Genomic DNA, 13539 nt, shown 5'->3' with positions numbered 1-13539 from the left:
CCCATCACTCCATGTTTACCACAGGATTAAGGATGCGGGCCACCTTACATGAGTCCTAACCTACATCCAGTGAAAACATATTCTCCAAAGCATTAGCTGCTCAGGTGCAAGCTGTCATATCAATAGATGCAACGAGGGATAAGATCTAACCTCGATTTGCCCACTGCTCACTCAGCTGGCCTTTCTCCACAGCTGGAGAGAGGAGCATTTATCTAGCTGACAGACACACACAGAGAAAACAGGTCAGATGGTAAATTTAAAACCACACCGATGTGGCAGGAGAATGGCGGTTTTATCCTGCCTTTCATCACCAGCGTATCTGGTAGATTTGAGAGCTTTAATTGTTGCTTTCAAGCTCAAATCTGGTCTCTGCGAAGTTCTGCTTGCTCTCAAAACAACCTCTCTGTTCTCCAATACCTGCAAAGGTCCCTCTCTGGAGTCGGAACGCCTCCCCTCTGCACTCGGAAAAATTCTCCTTGCAGGTTTTCCTGCACACTATGATCGTAGTGAGATGATAAATTGATTAATGGAAAGGATGCAGGAGGCTCCTCACGGTGCAGGTTCAGAGGCAAGAAGCAGCCACATGAGCTGCTCCGGACGAACCAGAACAGCGAAACTGGTCATTACGGAGCCTGGATAAGTCCGAACAGCTGGACGATGTCCGGAGGCGACAGAGACGCGACGGGAATGTTCTGGATTTCCGTTCTAAGCTCCTCTGAATGGAAAAAATAAAGAATCTGAAGCAATTAAAAAACGAAATAAACCGACTACACTTAAAGTTTGGCTTTTGTGTTTTTCCTGTGATAAACCAAACAGCCCAAAGTATGAAGCTACCACCACCGTGCTAAAAGCTGGCAAAGCACACAGACCAAACCAATCCTACTTGTAAAAACTCGGCTGTGAGGAATAGGGATGTCCTGATTACTTGATTCCAGAATGATGATATTAAATTCCATGATTAATCATAAAGATCAACATCCTGACTCTCCATGTGGGATCATGTGTGAACCATGTGATCAAATGAGGAACTGCTTCCGTGTTTTCATGGAAAAGTCCGGCAGAGGAAGAGTTTTCCCCTCCAAACTAACGGATGAAATCCTACTGGGAGGATGAAACATGAGGCAGGTGTGCTGGTGGAGGACATCTTAGCCTGGAAAGCAGGACATGAAACAGGAAGTCCGTCCATCATGTTTCACCTCCTGCAGGAAAACCAGCAGCTTGGAGCACAAAGTGAAGGAGACGTTCAGTAACTGGTGATGTTTAAATGTTCTTCTGTCTAATTCAGTCCATTCATGACGTTGTGTGTGGACACACTGGGGGGGGGCAGTACAGCTCACGCTGTTAGTGGTTGTAAATCAGTAGAAGCAGTTAAACAACTGTGGTGGACATCAGAGGGGTGTAATATTGATGGTTGATTTCAGCTACAAACAATAAAAAAGTGAAACAAAATCAGCTCATTAGAATAATTTAGCCGTAATACATATTCTGCCACGTGCTCCTAAAGACAACACACTTCTTCCACTTTCGAAGTTGAACCCGGGCAAATATCGGCAGTAGCTCCATTGCTACACCATGTTGCGAACTTAGTGATTCTGTCGCTATATTTAGCGAATATTATCCTTCTAGTGACACTTAAACTAGCGACCAACGCTGCCATAGACCCCTCCCCAAAGCGCGCCCAGGAGGCAGGTGTTGTGTTGAAAAAAGTACCATGTGTGAAACCGTGAAAACACACCCTTCAGCTGGGGCACTTTTTTCAACGCAACACCGGGGATGCCCTCAACAGCTACGTTTTTTTTCTTCAACTTTTCTAGAAGTTACTGTGCTTTGTGCCCAGGCGGGCAAACGGGGGAAAATTTGACCCACGCTGTGACTTGTTGTGTGGCCAAAGACATCAACCTGGTTTCCATAGCTACACAGTTATAAACACAGTTAAGATAAACTGGACAAATGGATTTCTTTTAATCAGATTATAAGTGAACTACAATGAACTGGACTGAATTGGGCTGCGTCTGTAAAGGTGACTTGAGATGAATTTGTTGTGAATTGGAGCTGTATAAATAAAGCTGAATTGAACTGAAATGCTTGAAAGGAATCCAGGTTTCTGTTTCAGGGGGGTGGAATTCTCCTGTAAACATAATCCTGTTCATTATGAGCAAACAAACTTCCCTCCGTGTGTGTGCTCAGCTGCCAGCTTCAGCTGCGTTTATGGACCTGGATCTTCTGTCCTACAAGGCAGCCTCGCAGGTTTCATCTCCTCATGCATCATGTCTACAACCAAACGTTCTTACATACAACTTCATGCTGGAGATTACATTTGTTTTGGATTGTAACCACTGCCCATCGTTTCTGCAGGGAGATTCATTTCCTGCATGCTGGTTGGTCCAGTGAGCGCCAGCAACCCGTTAAAGACGCATTCAGGGCAGCGACATCCACCAGGCTTCCTTCCAGAGGTTATACCAACTCTGCTCCACAAGGCTGGAATAAACACTGCTTTCTAACTGGAGGCTAAACGTGGACGAAAGAGAAAAAACAAACAGCGGTTTTGCTCATATGTTTTCTGCTGACCCATCACCTGCTTTTCTCTCGTTCCTCACCACAGAGCTGCTCATCACACGCAGACTGCCTGCATCGCGTCCTGGCCCGCGTGGGCTCCTCACTGCAGCTGTTGGAAAACATCTGCAGCCTGACATCTGTATGTGAGCAGCTAACAGCGTGCCCGTGCAAACAGCAACGATCCCACTTGCTGGTTGTTTTTAACACTTTTTACCAAAACAGCTGAACGTTTGTGTTCTCGCTCCTTCTCTGGAACGTCTTCAGGGCTGCAATGCATGAGTAAAAACATCTAAGCACAGCGACTATAAGGCTTTAAATTAAAATTAAATTAAATTAAAATACCCATAACAAACTTTTGTGTAGTCCTGACAGACCTGCAGAACATCTGGAGAACTTTGGGACCCTTTTAAATAATTATAAGAACATCTGCTTGACTGGAGCTAAAAATTCATCAACAACATATTAGCACCTTCTTCTATAAATGTTTTCATGTTGCTTTCCTGGAGGCTTGATGCATCGTGGTTTCACTCTGCAGTGCACCTCTGGTGTCATGAGCTTAAATGACAACAATCTGTATAAAAACTAAATATCTAGAAAATCCTAAATATTTCACAGCCGGGGTTCATACAATAAGTTATGATCTGGAACTGGCTGGTGATCACTGATTTAACCCTTGTGGGTCCATTTAATTTATTACCCTTGTCATTAGTGGACAAACACACACACACACATTTTCTTTCTTATTTGCTAAATCAACATCAGTCCTAATCAAAATGACCAAATATGTAATTATCAATATCATTTTAACTCTTTAAATGCCAGTTTAATGACACAATGTTGTTGTTGTAATAGAGGAGAAAAACATGTAATCAAGCATTTAAAGGGTTGAAAACAATTTGAATAATTACATATACAGGCCTTTTTATCCACCAACGGCCTGAAAAAAGTAAAATTAGAAACCTGACAAACAAAAACAAACAAACCCTAAAGAGGCATCAAAATTTATAATGTTATTAATTTGTAATATAATTAAGATCGGTCTTTCAAAAAGACCATCCATTTTCTTTTCTATCCCAGCAATTAACAGGTGAGAGGCAGGTGTACCTGGACAGGTGTACCTGGACAGGTGTACCTGTACCTGGACAGGTGTACCTGGACAGGTGGCCAGTCCACCGCAGCAACAACACAGAGACACAAACTGCTCACTCACTCATGAATATAAACATATGAAAATAAAAATATATGACTAGAAAATCTGTACCACTAATAATACGAGTAATAAAAGATTTTGTTTGGTTACAGAAAAATATTAATCTGTATTTTTTTAAGTAGTTTTCGAGAGAACGTCTATTTTTTTCTACAGGTGATGTGAAAGAGCAGTAGTTTGTCCCCGGTGTCAAGCCCCCCAGGTTTAACCTTTCTGGTTTGTTTTTGTTCACGTCGCGCGCACACGGTTTTGTAATCATGGTTATATTCCTGGATCTTGTCAGAAATGTAGCCAGACCAGAAGACAGTGTGAATAATTCCAGCATCTCTGCCGGAACCTGCGCGTGCTGGCAGAAATATACAGGTTCCAGCAGATAAACCAGCCCTGGACGGCAGTCCCCCACCAGCTGGTTCCAGCTCAGACCCGACAAGGCTCGCCCTGAAGCCATCTCATAAAGGAAACATGAACAAGTAAGCTCTGACACAACTAGCATGACTAGCTTTCAATGCATCACACACCAACATGTAGCCTGCAGCTGAGCAGGAGCGCTAGCTCCTAGCGTTAGCTAGCACAACCGGAGTTTCAGCCGCACATTTAAAGCAACTTTCCAGAACAATCCGGGTCAATAGCTGCTGCTTTCACGGGTTAGTGGGACTTTATTAATCGGGGGGGTCGTGCTGACGGATTCACTAGCAACACGGAATTTTGGCAGGGATATGAACGTTTCCCGCTCCAGAGATTAGTCGGGACCAGCAGCCATTGGAGAGGCAGCGTGTGAACGCGGCTGTCACGCGCAGCCGCCACCGGCGCGGCGGCCCGCGGATCAAAGCGTCCCGGTGCCCCGCAGCGGTCAGCGCGGCCTTACCATTGAGGGGGGAACCAGGAGCGCCGTTAGTCAGCGTCTTCACAGGAATCCTTAGAGTTAAGCTTTGTCTGTTGTTAAGGAGCACTATTTGGCAGGAAGTGACCTTAGCGGGTTCTGCTGCGCATGTGCAAAGGGATGACGACGCAGAGGTTGCTGGGGGTGGAGGGTTAGGGTTAATAATAATAATAATAATAATACATTTTATTTGTTGGCGCCTTTCTAGACACTCAAGGTCACCTTCCAGGATAAAACACAAGAATAAAACAAATCAATAAATACATTAATAAATTAAAAAGGATTCATAAAACAATAATAAAAGCAGTGTGAAATATTACAGTGAGTATGCCAGTTTGAACAGATGTGTTTTGAGTTTGGATTTGAACAGTTGTATAGAATCAGAGTTACGGAGGTCTGGGGGGAGGGAGTTCCAGAGATGAGGAGCAGAGCAGCTGAAAGCTCTGCTCCCCATGGTAACAAGGCGGGCTGGGGGGAAGATGAGGTGGATGGAGGAGGAGGATCTGAGGGAACGGACTGGTATGGAGACATGGAGGAGATCGGAAAGGTAGGGAGGAGCGAGGTGATGGATGGCCTTGTAAGTGAACAGCAGGATTTTGTAGTGGATGCGGTAGGTGACGGGGAGCTGGTGGAGCTGCTGCAGAACAGGAGTGATGTGATGGGTGGAGGCGGTTCTTGTGATGACCCGGACTGCTGCATTCTGAACCAGTTGAAGTTTATGAAGAGTTTTTTGGGGAAGACCGAACAGAAGGGAGTTACAGTAGTCGAGACGGGAGGTGACAAGACTGTGAACGAGTATGGCGGCGGTGTGAGGGGTGAGGGAGGGGCGGAGGCGGTTGATATTGCGAAGGTGAAAATATGCTGACCGGGTTATGTTATTGATATGTGATGCGAAAGACAGAGTGCTGTCAAGGATGACACCCAGACTCTTTACCTGAGGGGAGGGGGAAATGGAAGAATCATCAATGGGAATGCAGAAACTGTCAGATTTAGAGAGAGTGGATTTGGTGCCTACTAGTAAAATTTCTGTTTTGCTGCTGTTTAGTTTAAGAAAATTTGAGGTGAACCAGGATTTAATCTCTTGAAGACAATCTGTGAGGGAAGATGGTGGGAGGGCAGAGTTAGGCTTGGTGGAGAGGTAGAGCTGGGTGTCATCCGCATAGCAATGGAAATGTATGTGGTGTTTTCTAAAAATATAACCGAGGGGGAGGAGGTAGATGAGGAACAGCAGGGGCCCAAGGACAGAGCCCTGGGGCACACCAGTGGTGACTGGAAATGACTGGGAGGTAAATGTTTTCAACTGGATGAACTGAGTGCGGCCGGAGAGGTATGATTTGAACCAGCTGAGGGGGGTGTGAGTGATGCCGATGGAGGAGAGTCTATCCAGAAGGATGGAGTGGGAAATGGTGTCAAAGGCCGCACTCAGCAGGAGTCCACCAGGGGGCAGAAGACAAACATCACATTGTGTTCAACAGGGTTTTCAGCAAACTTTTTTTTTTACCACAAAGTGATGCAAAAGGTCTCAGAAACTGTCAAATATGATACATTTAAACTTTTATTAGGGTATTAAACACCACAATTAATTAACCTAAATTAATCCTAAACATTATTACTCTCCATTAAAGATCATGTCTGAACCATATCATTAGATCAGCACAACGTGCGTACGGAATGAAAGTTATGTGATAAATCAGATGAGTCCTCCTGCAACATCCTCTAAAAATAAAACTGGAAAACTATCAGTTTATTTTAGTAAATGCATGAGTGTAGATTTGCAAATTGGCTACTTCACTGGACAAAAGTGGGCCATCCAATACACTGCAGCTCTCTGTAGAATAAATAAATATAGTATAAAAATTCATATATAAACTAATTCCTGCATCAGAGAGGAAGGCACCAGTAACAACTCCTGATATGAAACTCTGAATGTACGGCTGGAAAAATATGAGAAACTTGTTAAATAAGGAGGATGAAGCTGTTTTTGGTGGATTATCTTAACAGCAGTTAAAGCTACGTTCAGCTTTTTAATACGAGTAATAACTTTGTTGTTTATGTGTTAAAAAAATTAAAGCATTAATTCCACAGGTTGAATTAACCCTAATAAACTTAAAAACCCTAATAAAAATCCCAAATTTATTTCATAAATGTGGGCTATGTTTTTTACAATCCCCCATGAAATGATCTTGGGACCTCCAGTTTGGAAAAGACTCTAAATGATACTAAAGTTTATTAAAGAAAAAAAGTCTCACATTTTTATGTAATTTTTAAATCTTCGGTGACATGAATAAAAGTGACTCTTCATTCTGCTCCAGCCCTGCATCACAGCCAGCAGAGTCCAGTTTCTCCGTCAGCTCCAGTTTGACATGAATTCAGCTTTCTGCCGGCTCGGCTCTCCTCTGCAGGCCACACCTGTGAGGAGTTCCTGTAGGACCGTAAACAGCTGAGGGCGACCCCACCTCCTCCAGGCCCCCTTCCTGCTCTTCTATCTGCCCATAACCACAGACGAGACAGAGGTAACAGCTGAGATATTAAAGCTTTTCAGGGGTTTCTGTAAAGTTTTGAGGGATGTAAACAGTGAATGTGAACCGATGATCCTAAACATGCAGGAAACAGAATGAAAAATTCCAGATCAAATTCAAACTATAAAATCTTTTTATTATTTAGGAAACTTGTGTCAGTTTTCAGGACTGGGTGGAGGTCTTCATCCACGTCTGGTTTCTTCTTTAGCTTCCAAGCAGCCAGACTTTTTGTAAGGGTTTCTTGAACTTTAGTTCTCCAGGTTTTCTAATTCTACAGATTCATGTCTTTGCATTAGCATGTTCATTTTGTGTTAATGTGATTTTATACTGCTGTAAAATGAATTAACACAGAGTAATCCTGTGTCAAGAAGTCTCTGTCTAACAGGAACCCGACAAACAGCAGACGTGACTCAGATTTGATTTTTATTTGCCGTTTCTGACAGCTTACAGTTCAGTCTTTCAGTTGATCTGGTAAATCATCTCGCTTACAAAGTGGAATGAAAATAAATACACATAAAAAATAAAAACCAAAGCTTCCAAATGTGGAAGAACATGATCAAGAACCGCGTGTTGTCTTGTTTTATTTGTTCTCAAGCAAAAAGAAAGTGGAAACCAGAGCATGAATAATCCCCGTTTGATGTTTTGTCGATAATATCAGAGCAGAAATGATCATTTACACCTACGATAAAAAGATATTCTATATTATTAATCGGTTATTGCACTTTCCAGAACCGCTCGGTTCCTCTCCAACACAACAAAGCACTTCTTCTCGTTATAGATGACCTTCCAGCAAAGGGAGCGGGTCGGGGGAGGAGATATGCATGGATAATAATCATGGATCAGGCACAAGACAGTCACGGTTCTTCTCTACATGATGCATAAATACAAAGACACACGTCGTCTGGAGCGTTTGCAAGAAAACAGCAACCAGCAACCAGATATCATCAGTGTCGCATCGGCCGTCATGTTTTCAGGTTTTACACAGCCAGCAACATCAAGATATGACTCACAGGTAAGTATGCTACGATGCTAACCACATGGAGCATGTGCGCTTCTTAATTAAGAATTATTGCTGGTTGATCAAGACGAGAACTTCTTCTTAACAGCTGATATCGCTGGTGGGAAAAATAGATTATACAACGTCTCATAAATCTAAATGGTGCAAATATGTACACAAGGAAGTATTTAGTTATCTCTAATATGTGTAGGAACTCCCTCAAAGTAAACAGTCAATGTTTGTGGTTTTAAAACACAAAAAAATCAAGTACATGTAAATAGTTTTGGTCTGAGGATCAGCAGAAGCATTTCAGACTTAAATTCCATCATTTCTTCATCCAAAGTGGAAAAATCAAAGAAGAAGAAGAAGGATATGCACCTTTCAGATCCAAAAGCTGCTTCCAGCTGAATATTTCCTCTTGTGCAAGTCGGCGTCCACATGAAAACAAAAAGCGTGAGAAGTCCACACAGAACCGGTGCCCCCCCCACGATGCCGCCCGGCGTCAGGCACTTCTCTCCACGCCATGCCGCCCAGGGCTGCAGGACCCCGCGCTGCCTCCACACTTGGCACACATGTTTTTATTGTTTTGGGAGCTGAGGCAGAAGTTAGGGGTCAGTCGGGTGGAACCCTCCACCACCACCATCACATCGTCAGATCCAGGCTGGTTTCCTGTTTGTTCCCAGGATGATGGAGGGGTGGGAGCGCTGCCGCTCACATGAAGGAGTGGTCCGCCGGGGGTCCGTAGGAGAAGCCCGGGAAGGCTCCGGCTGCCTCCTTGATGCTGCTCGTCACCATCTGGGTGTCGCTGCACAGAGAGGCCGACACCGGCAGGTGGGTGAACTCCGGGTCAAAGTGCCGCAGGTCCGTTGGGCCTGACTGGAAGAAAACAGGAAATTATGAAGCAGAAAGTTCCACAGTTCTTTAAAAAGAGTCGGAGTCAGAATGAACTGATGAGAAAAATCATTAACCCTTAAAACTTCAAGACGTCTTCCTATTTTTGGTCCAGCTGGTTTGTTTTCTACTCTAAACCAGTCTGTAAAAGCTGAAGCTTTAATCCCAGTATAAACCAGTCTGTAAAAGCTGAAGCTTTAATCCCAGTATAAACCAGTCTGTAAAAGCTGAAGCTTTAATCCCAGTATAAACCAGTCTGTAAAAGCTTAAGCTTTAATCCCAGTCAGCTGTCAGATTATGAGGCCATGAATTACTATTTCCATGTTTCCACTTTTTCCTCATTTCCAGTTATTCCTGCTACTATTTACCTGCTATCCTCACTAAACCAACTCCAGCTCAGCTGCTTTGTGGCGCCACCGTGCATCAGAAACGTCTTCTTGGCTTTATTCCAGCCATAGAGGAGCATTATTTTTCTTCTTTTCACACACACATAGAACTTTCTGCTCACTGGTTGATCTTTGGCTGCTCCTGATTGGACGTTACCGTCAATCTAAGCTCTCTGATTGGTGGAAAGTCTGACAGGAAGTGGCTTCATCATCATGTCCAGGTCTAAATAGAGGTCTCTTAGCTAAAAGTACCATTCCTGAGAAGCTGATGATGACATAAGGTATAGAACTCGGGGGCTTCTAGCAGAGTTTTAAGTGTTATTGAACCCTTTCAGCTAAAGATAAAAGTTCCTTCCTGAAAGTTTCCTCAGATTTAGTCTCCACTAGCTCCACATTCAGGTTTGATAAAACCAGTTCTACATACCACAGAGGGAATGAATGGAGGCGTGATCTTCTTGGCCATCAGGTCATCCCAGTTGATGGGAGAGAAGAAGGAGTGATACTTGAGCTCGAGCTGGAGGGAAAAGAGAAGTTGGATGAGCAGACTGATGGAGAACTCCTCTGGCTGAGAACAGCTGGAACACTTACAAAGTCGTCCTTCACGCCCAGCCTCTTGGTGCGGTCCTTCTGCAGGAGCCCCTCCAGCAGCTCCCGGCCCGAGTTGGACACGTTGGGCTTCAGAACCGGAACCTTGTGCAGGATGTTGTTGTACATCTCAGCGGTGTTGCGGCTGTAGAAGGGCGGCTGTTGGGGGGAAGAGATCAAACTAAGTCAGTCAGATACAAGACGTTTGCACAGAAACGGACGGCAGCAGGTTTTACTTACCAGTCCGTAGAGCATCTCGTACAGCACCGAGCCCAGACACCACCAGTCCACGGTGCGGTCGTACGCCTGCTTCTGGAGAACCTCGGGAGCCAAATACTGCAAAGCCGAAAGAAGACAAAACGTCATCACATGTCCAGCAAGCTGAGCGTGTCTGAACATGTGGTGGAGCTGTACCTCAGGGGTCCCACAGAAGGTTGTTGTGGTTCCATTGGGGTCCAGACCTTCTTTGCAGAGCCCAAAGTCTGTCAGGACGATGTGGCCCTGCGAGTCCAGCAGGATGTTCTCAGGCTTCAGGTCTCTGAAGAAACACAAGGGATTATTCACAAGTCCTTCCTCATGTCATTTGTCCATGTGTCCACCAGAGGGCGCCACAGGACCTCAGCTTACCTGTACACGATGTGCAGAGAGTGGAGGTAGCCAAGGGCACTTGCGATTTCAGCAGCGTAGAACCTGGCTCTGGGTTCCAGGAAGATCCGCTCTCTCTGGAGGTGGTAGAAGAGCTGCAGGAGGAAAACATCTGTTAACATCTGCTCAGCCTGACCCCAGATCTGCCACCGAGGCCTGAGCTGCGCTACCCTCACCTCTCCACCGTTGACGTAGTCCAGCACGAAGTAGAGCTTGTCTGTGGTCTGGAAGGAGTAGTGCAGCCCCACCAGGAAGGGATGCTTGATGTTCTTCATCAGCACGCTGCGCTCGGCCATGATGTGCTTTTGCTGCAGGTGATTTCAAAGATGAATCAGTCTCCGTTTCAGAGTTTTAAACATTACTAACAGGAAGGATCGTTGGTGATGGCTGACCTCTTTCTTCTTCAGGATGATCTTCTTCTGCAGCACCTTAACAGCGTAGTATTTAGTGGTCTCCTTGTGTCGAGCCAGCAGAACCTGAGCCGTGCACAGATCTGCATCAGTGATGTTGCCACAGACACCAGCAGAGAGGAAACGTCAGCCACAAACACACTCACCTTCCCAAAGCTGCCTTTACCAATGACTTTCAGGTAGTCAAAGTCACAAGGTTTGATCCTGATAACCAGAAGAGGAGAAAAACATCAGGATCTGACATCTGTTTGAGTTTCTCTGAACAGAAGCTGGAAATAAAAAAGACTTACTGGGTGTCCTCTGCCAGGGAACTGCGGGAATTCAGGCGCAGCTGAAAGATAAGAGGAGGGGAAAGTCATGAAAACATGGCCGAGTTTTCACCAGGAAAATGAGGCGGTGAGGAAACAGCTTGAGCTTACTGGACTTTCAGGAATTTTATCATCCTCAGCTTCCTCATTCTGATTCTCATCAATCTTCAGGAAGTTGTTGACTTCAGCGCTGCAAGACAACAAAAGGGTCTTCGTGTCAGAGCTGGTGTTTGGACGAGCGGATCCCACCTTGGAGGCCAGAACCAGGCTGAACAGCTGAGAGGACGGCCTCATCGGGGGGTTGAGTGACCGTCTGAGACTGCAGACAGGTCAAGTTTACTATGGCCGTCTAACCTGTCTGAGAAGGCGCTTTAAGCCTCTGAGCCAACAACAGGACTCAGCTCAGATGCCCTTCTCCACCTGGAACATCTGCCGGGGACAGAGCCGACGTCTGGCTGATTTTCCGAGCTGAGCTCAGGCTGTGTGACGGCCTGAGCTGTGTATCATGTAATAATGGAATTACAGCAGCTTTATCCTCCAACAGGGGACATATGGGATTTGCTTGCTGGGTGATTAGGCCGTGAGGCTGTTAGCTGGCTCCTCATGGCAGAACTATTCTTACCCTGCCTTCCTGGACACAGATTAACCCAATGTCCTGCCAAACTCAGCGCATGATTGGATGGGATCATGAATGGACTAATTATCAGAAATAAATACTACAAACAGAAATAACTCCCCCAAAAGACTCATTTAAAGACCGGAAATGAGATTTTAATAGAGACACTCACTGCTGGCAGATGTGTGGGGTGGACACCAGCTTCTGGATGAAGTCATTCAGCCCCATTTTTCTCTCCTTGATGAAAGCTGCAGAGAAAAACAAAACCTTTAAGTCACATAATGATCACATAACCAACAATCGATACTTCCCTTCACTGGAGTAATAAAGACAATTGATCTGTATTATAGGATATCTGTGCGCGCGGTGGAGGACAGAGCCGAAGCTGCGGGTTTATTGGTTACGCAACCCATTCACACCAACAGTTTCCATTCATCCCTGCAGCACACCAGCGCGCGCGCACCTCATGTTTTTATTCTGAATACAAGTCTGCCAGATTAGAGCAAAAACCAAAGAAATAACGCGCATACATGAGAAAAACGTGCTCTTTTCTGATATTTGCGCGTATTATAACCCAGTTAGAATAAATAGCTCTCACCGGACTGTCGCCCTCATGTTTTTACTTTAAATTAGAATTTTCTGTCATAATCCTGCTTTAAAAAGGGGCATATTTATAAAACATGTAGTATTTCTCTGATATAATTAATAAAGCCTTGTTAGAATAATTGTGACTGTCGTCCCACCAATGAAGACGGACACGATCCTCTTCATGTTTTTACTTTAAATCAGTTTTTTTAATCAGACTGTAACGAAAACAGAAAAAATGCGCAGATTTAAAAATAAATAAAAAAAGACATTTTTCTCATTTTTGCTCATGAAGTGGTGAAGCTGGACTCACCGGTGAGGACGGCTACTATCCCCCTCATCTTGCAGTAAGTCAGGTCACATCCAGCCTCCGTCACGGCCATGCTGGGCAAAACAATCCGAACCAGGACGCAGAGAACGCAAACAGAACCGAACCGCGTCCTCTCTCAGCGCGCTCCGCTCTTTGAATGCAGCTGCGCGAGCCTGCCGCAGCGCTTTATACCGCGCACGTGGTGCCGCCCTCAGGCGACGCCCACTCTTCCGTCAGTACTGTAACCAAGGGCAACGAGCCAGGGCGTGACGTCACGGGATTCCGCTGCAGCAGCTCTGCTGAAGGAGGGATGACGAAGAGGAGGAGGGGGCGCGCGTTCTCCCACCTCCTCCTCCTCTTCATCACTTTCTCTGAATGGATGCCTCTTCATCAGCGAGTTTCCAGCCTGTGTGATGCCTGCAGGAGGAAATCTGTGTCACGACTGCAGCATCCCATCCAGAGACCCCCAAACCTCCATCTGATGCCGTCCAGCGAAAGCAGAAATCTGCCCTCAGACGGAAACATCAGCAGATTTCTGAAGCTTAGGAAGCTGGTGCCACCAGAATTATATAAATTCAGAGAAAAAGGGATGACATCATGCTGGTGGGAGCTTTGGCGGTGGTCCGTCTGTCGGTGATGTGGTC

The 13539-nt window shown here is 45.3% G+C and overlaps 2 protein-coding genes and 1 long non-coding RNA gene across 4 annotated transcripts in view; 1 reads left to right on the top strand and 2 right to left on the bottom strand.

The window, feature by feature from the left end:
• Positions 1 to 4765, bottom strand: part of eya3 (EYA transcriptional coactivator and phosphatase 3) — a 38572-nt gene extending 33807 nt beyond the window's left edge. For both annotated transcript variants that reach the window (XM_042011999.1, XM_042012000.1), the window contains exon 1: positions 4629 to 4765. The gene's annotated coding sequence lies outside the window, so the exon portion shown is untranslated. The remainder of the gene's footprint in view (positions 1 to 4628) is intronic.
• LOC121656836 lies at positions 3945 to 7725 on the top strand. The gene is made up of 2 exons (XR_006013476.1): positions 3945 to 4233; positions 6956 to 7725. It is a non-coding gene; the product is annotated as an uncharacterized LOC121656836 (long non-coding RNA).
• Positions 7573 to 13037, bottom strand: si:ch211-195b13.1 (STKc_SGK domain-containing protein). Its single transcript, XM_042012002.1, has 13 exons — positions 12899 to 13037; positions 12173 to 12248; positions 11496 to 11574; positions 11367 to 11407; positions 11223 to 11280; positions 11059 to 11142; positions 10843 to 10974; positions 10649 to 10761; positions 10436 to 10559; positions 10262 to 10357; positions 10025 to 10180; positions 9861 to 9950; positions 7573 to 9035 (listed from the first exon to the last, which is right to left on the bottom strand). Exons 1-13 carry the CDS (start codon positions 12966 to 12968, stop codon positions 8871 to 8873), a joined length of 1284 nt encoding a protein of 427 aa, XP_041867936.1. The 5' UTR covers positions 12969 to 13037; the 3' UTR covers positions 7573 to 8870.
• Positions 13038 to 13539: the final 502 nt, after the last annotated feature.

Source organism: Melanotaenia boesemani, chromosome 17, assembly GCF_017639745.1.
Source record: "Melanotaenia boesemani isolate fMelBoe1 chromosome 17, fMelBoe1.pri, whole genome shotgun sequence".
NCBI lineage: Eukaryota > Metazoa > Chordata > Actinopteri > Atheriniformes > Melanotaeniidae > Melanotaenia > Melanotaenia boesemani.
Note: the sequence above shows the minus strand (reverse complement) of the source record. Positions and strands in the feature narration are given on the sequence as shown.

Bases quoted from the DNA above. Each gene is read 5' to 3' on its own strand.
- si:ch211-195b13.1 (XM_042012002.1), bottom strand. From the start codon at position 12,968: ATGGCCGTGACGGAGGCTGGATGTGACCTGACTTACTGCAAGATGAGG. The intron at 10,975-11,058 runs GTCAGCCATCAC...AATCACCTGCAG, and splicing joins TCATCCTGAAGAAGAAAGAG to CAAAAGCACATCATGGCCGA. The intron at 10,358-10,435 runs GTACAGCTCCAC...TCGGCTTTGCAG, and splicing joins CCTTCTGTGGGACCCCTGAG to TATTTGGCTCCCGAGGTTCT.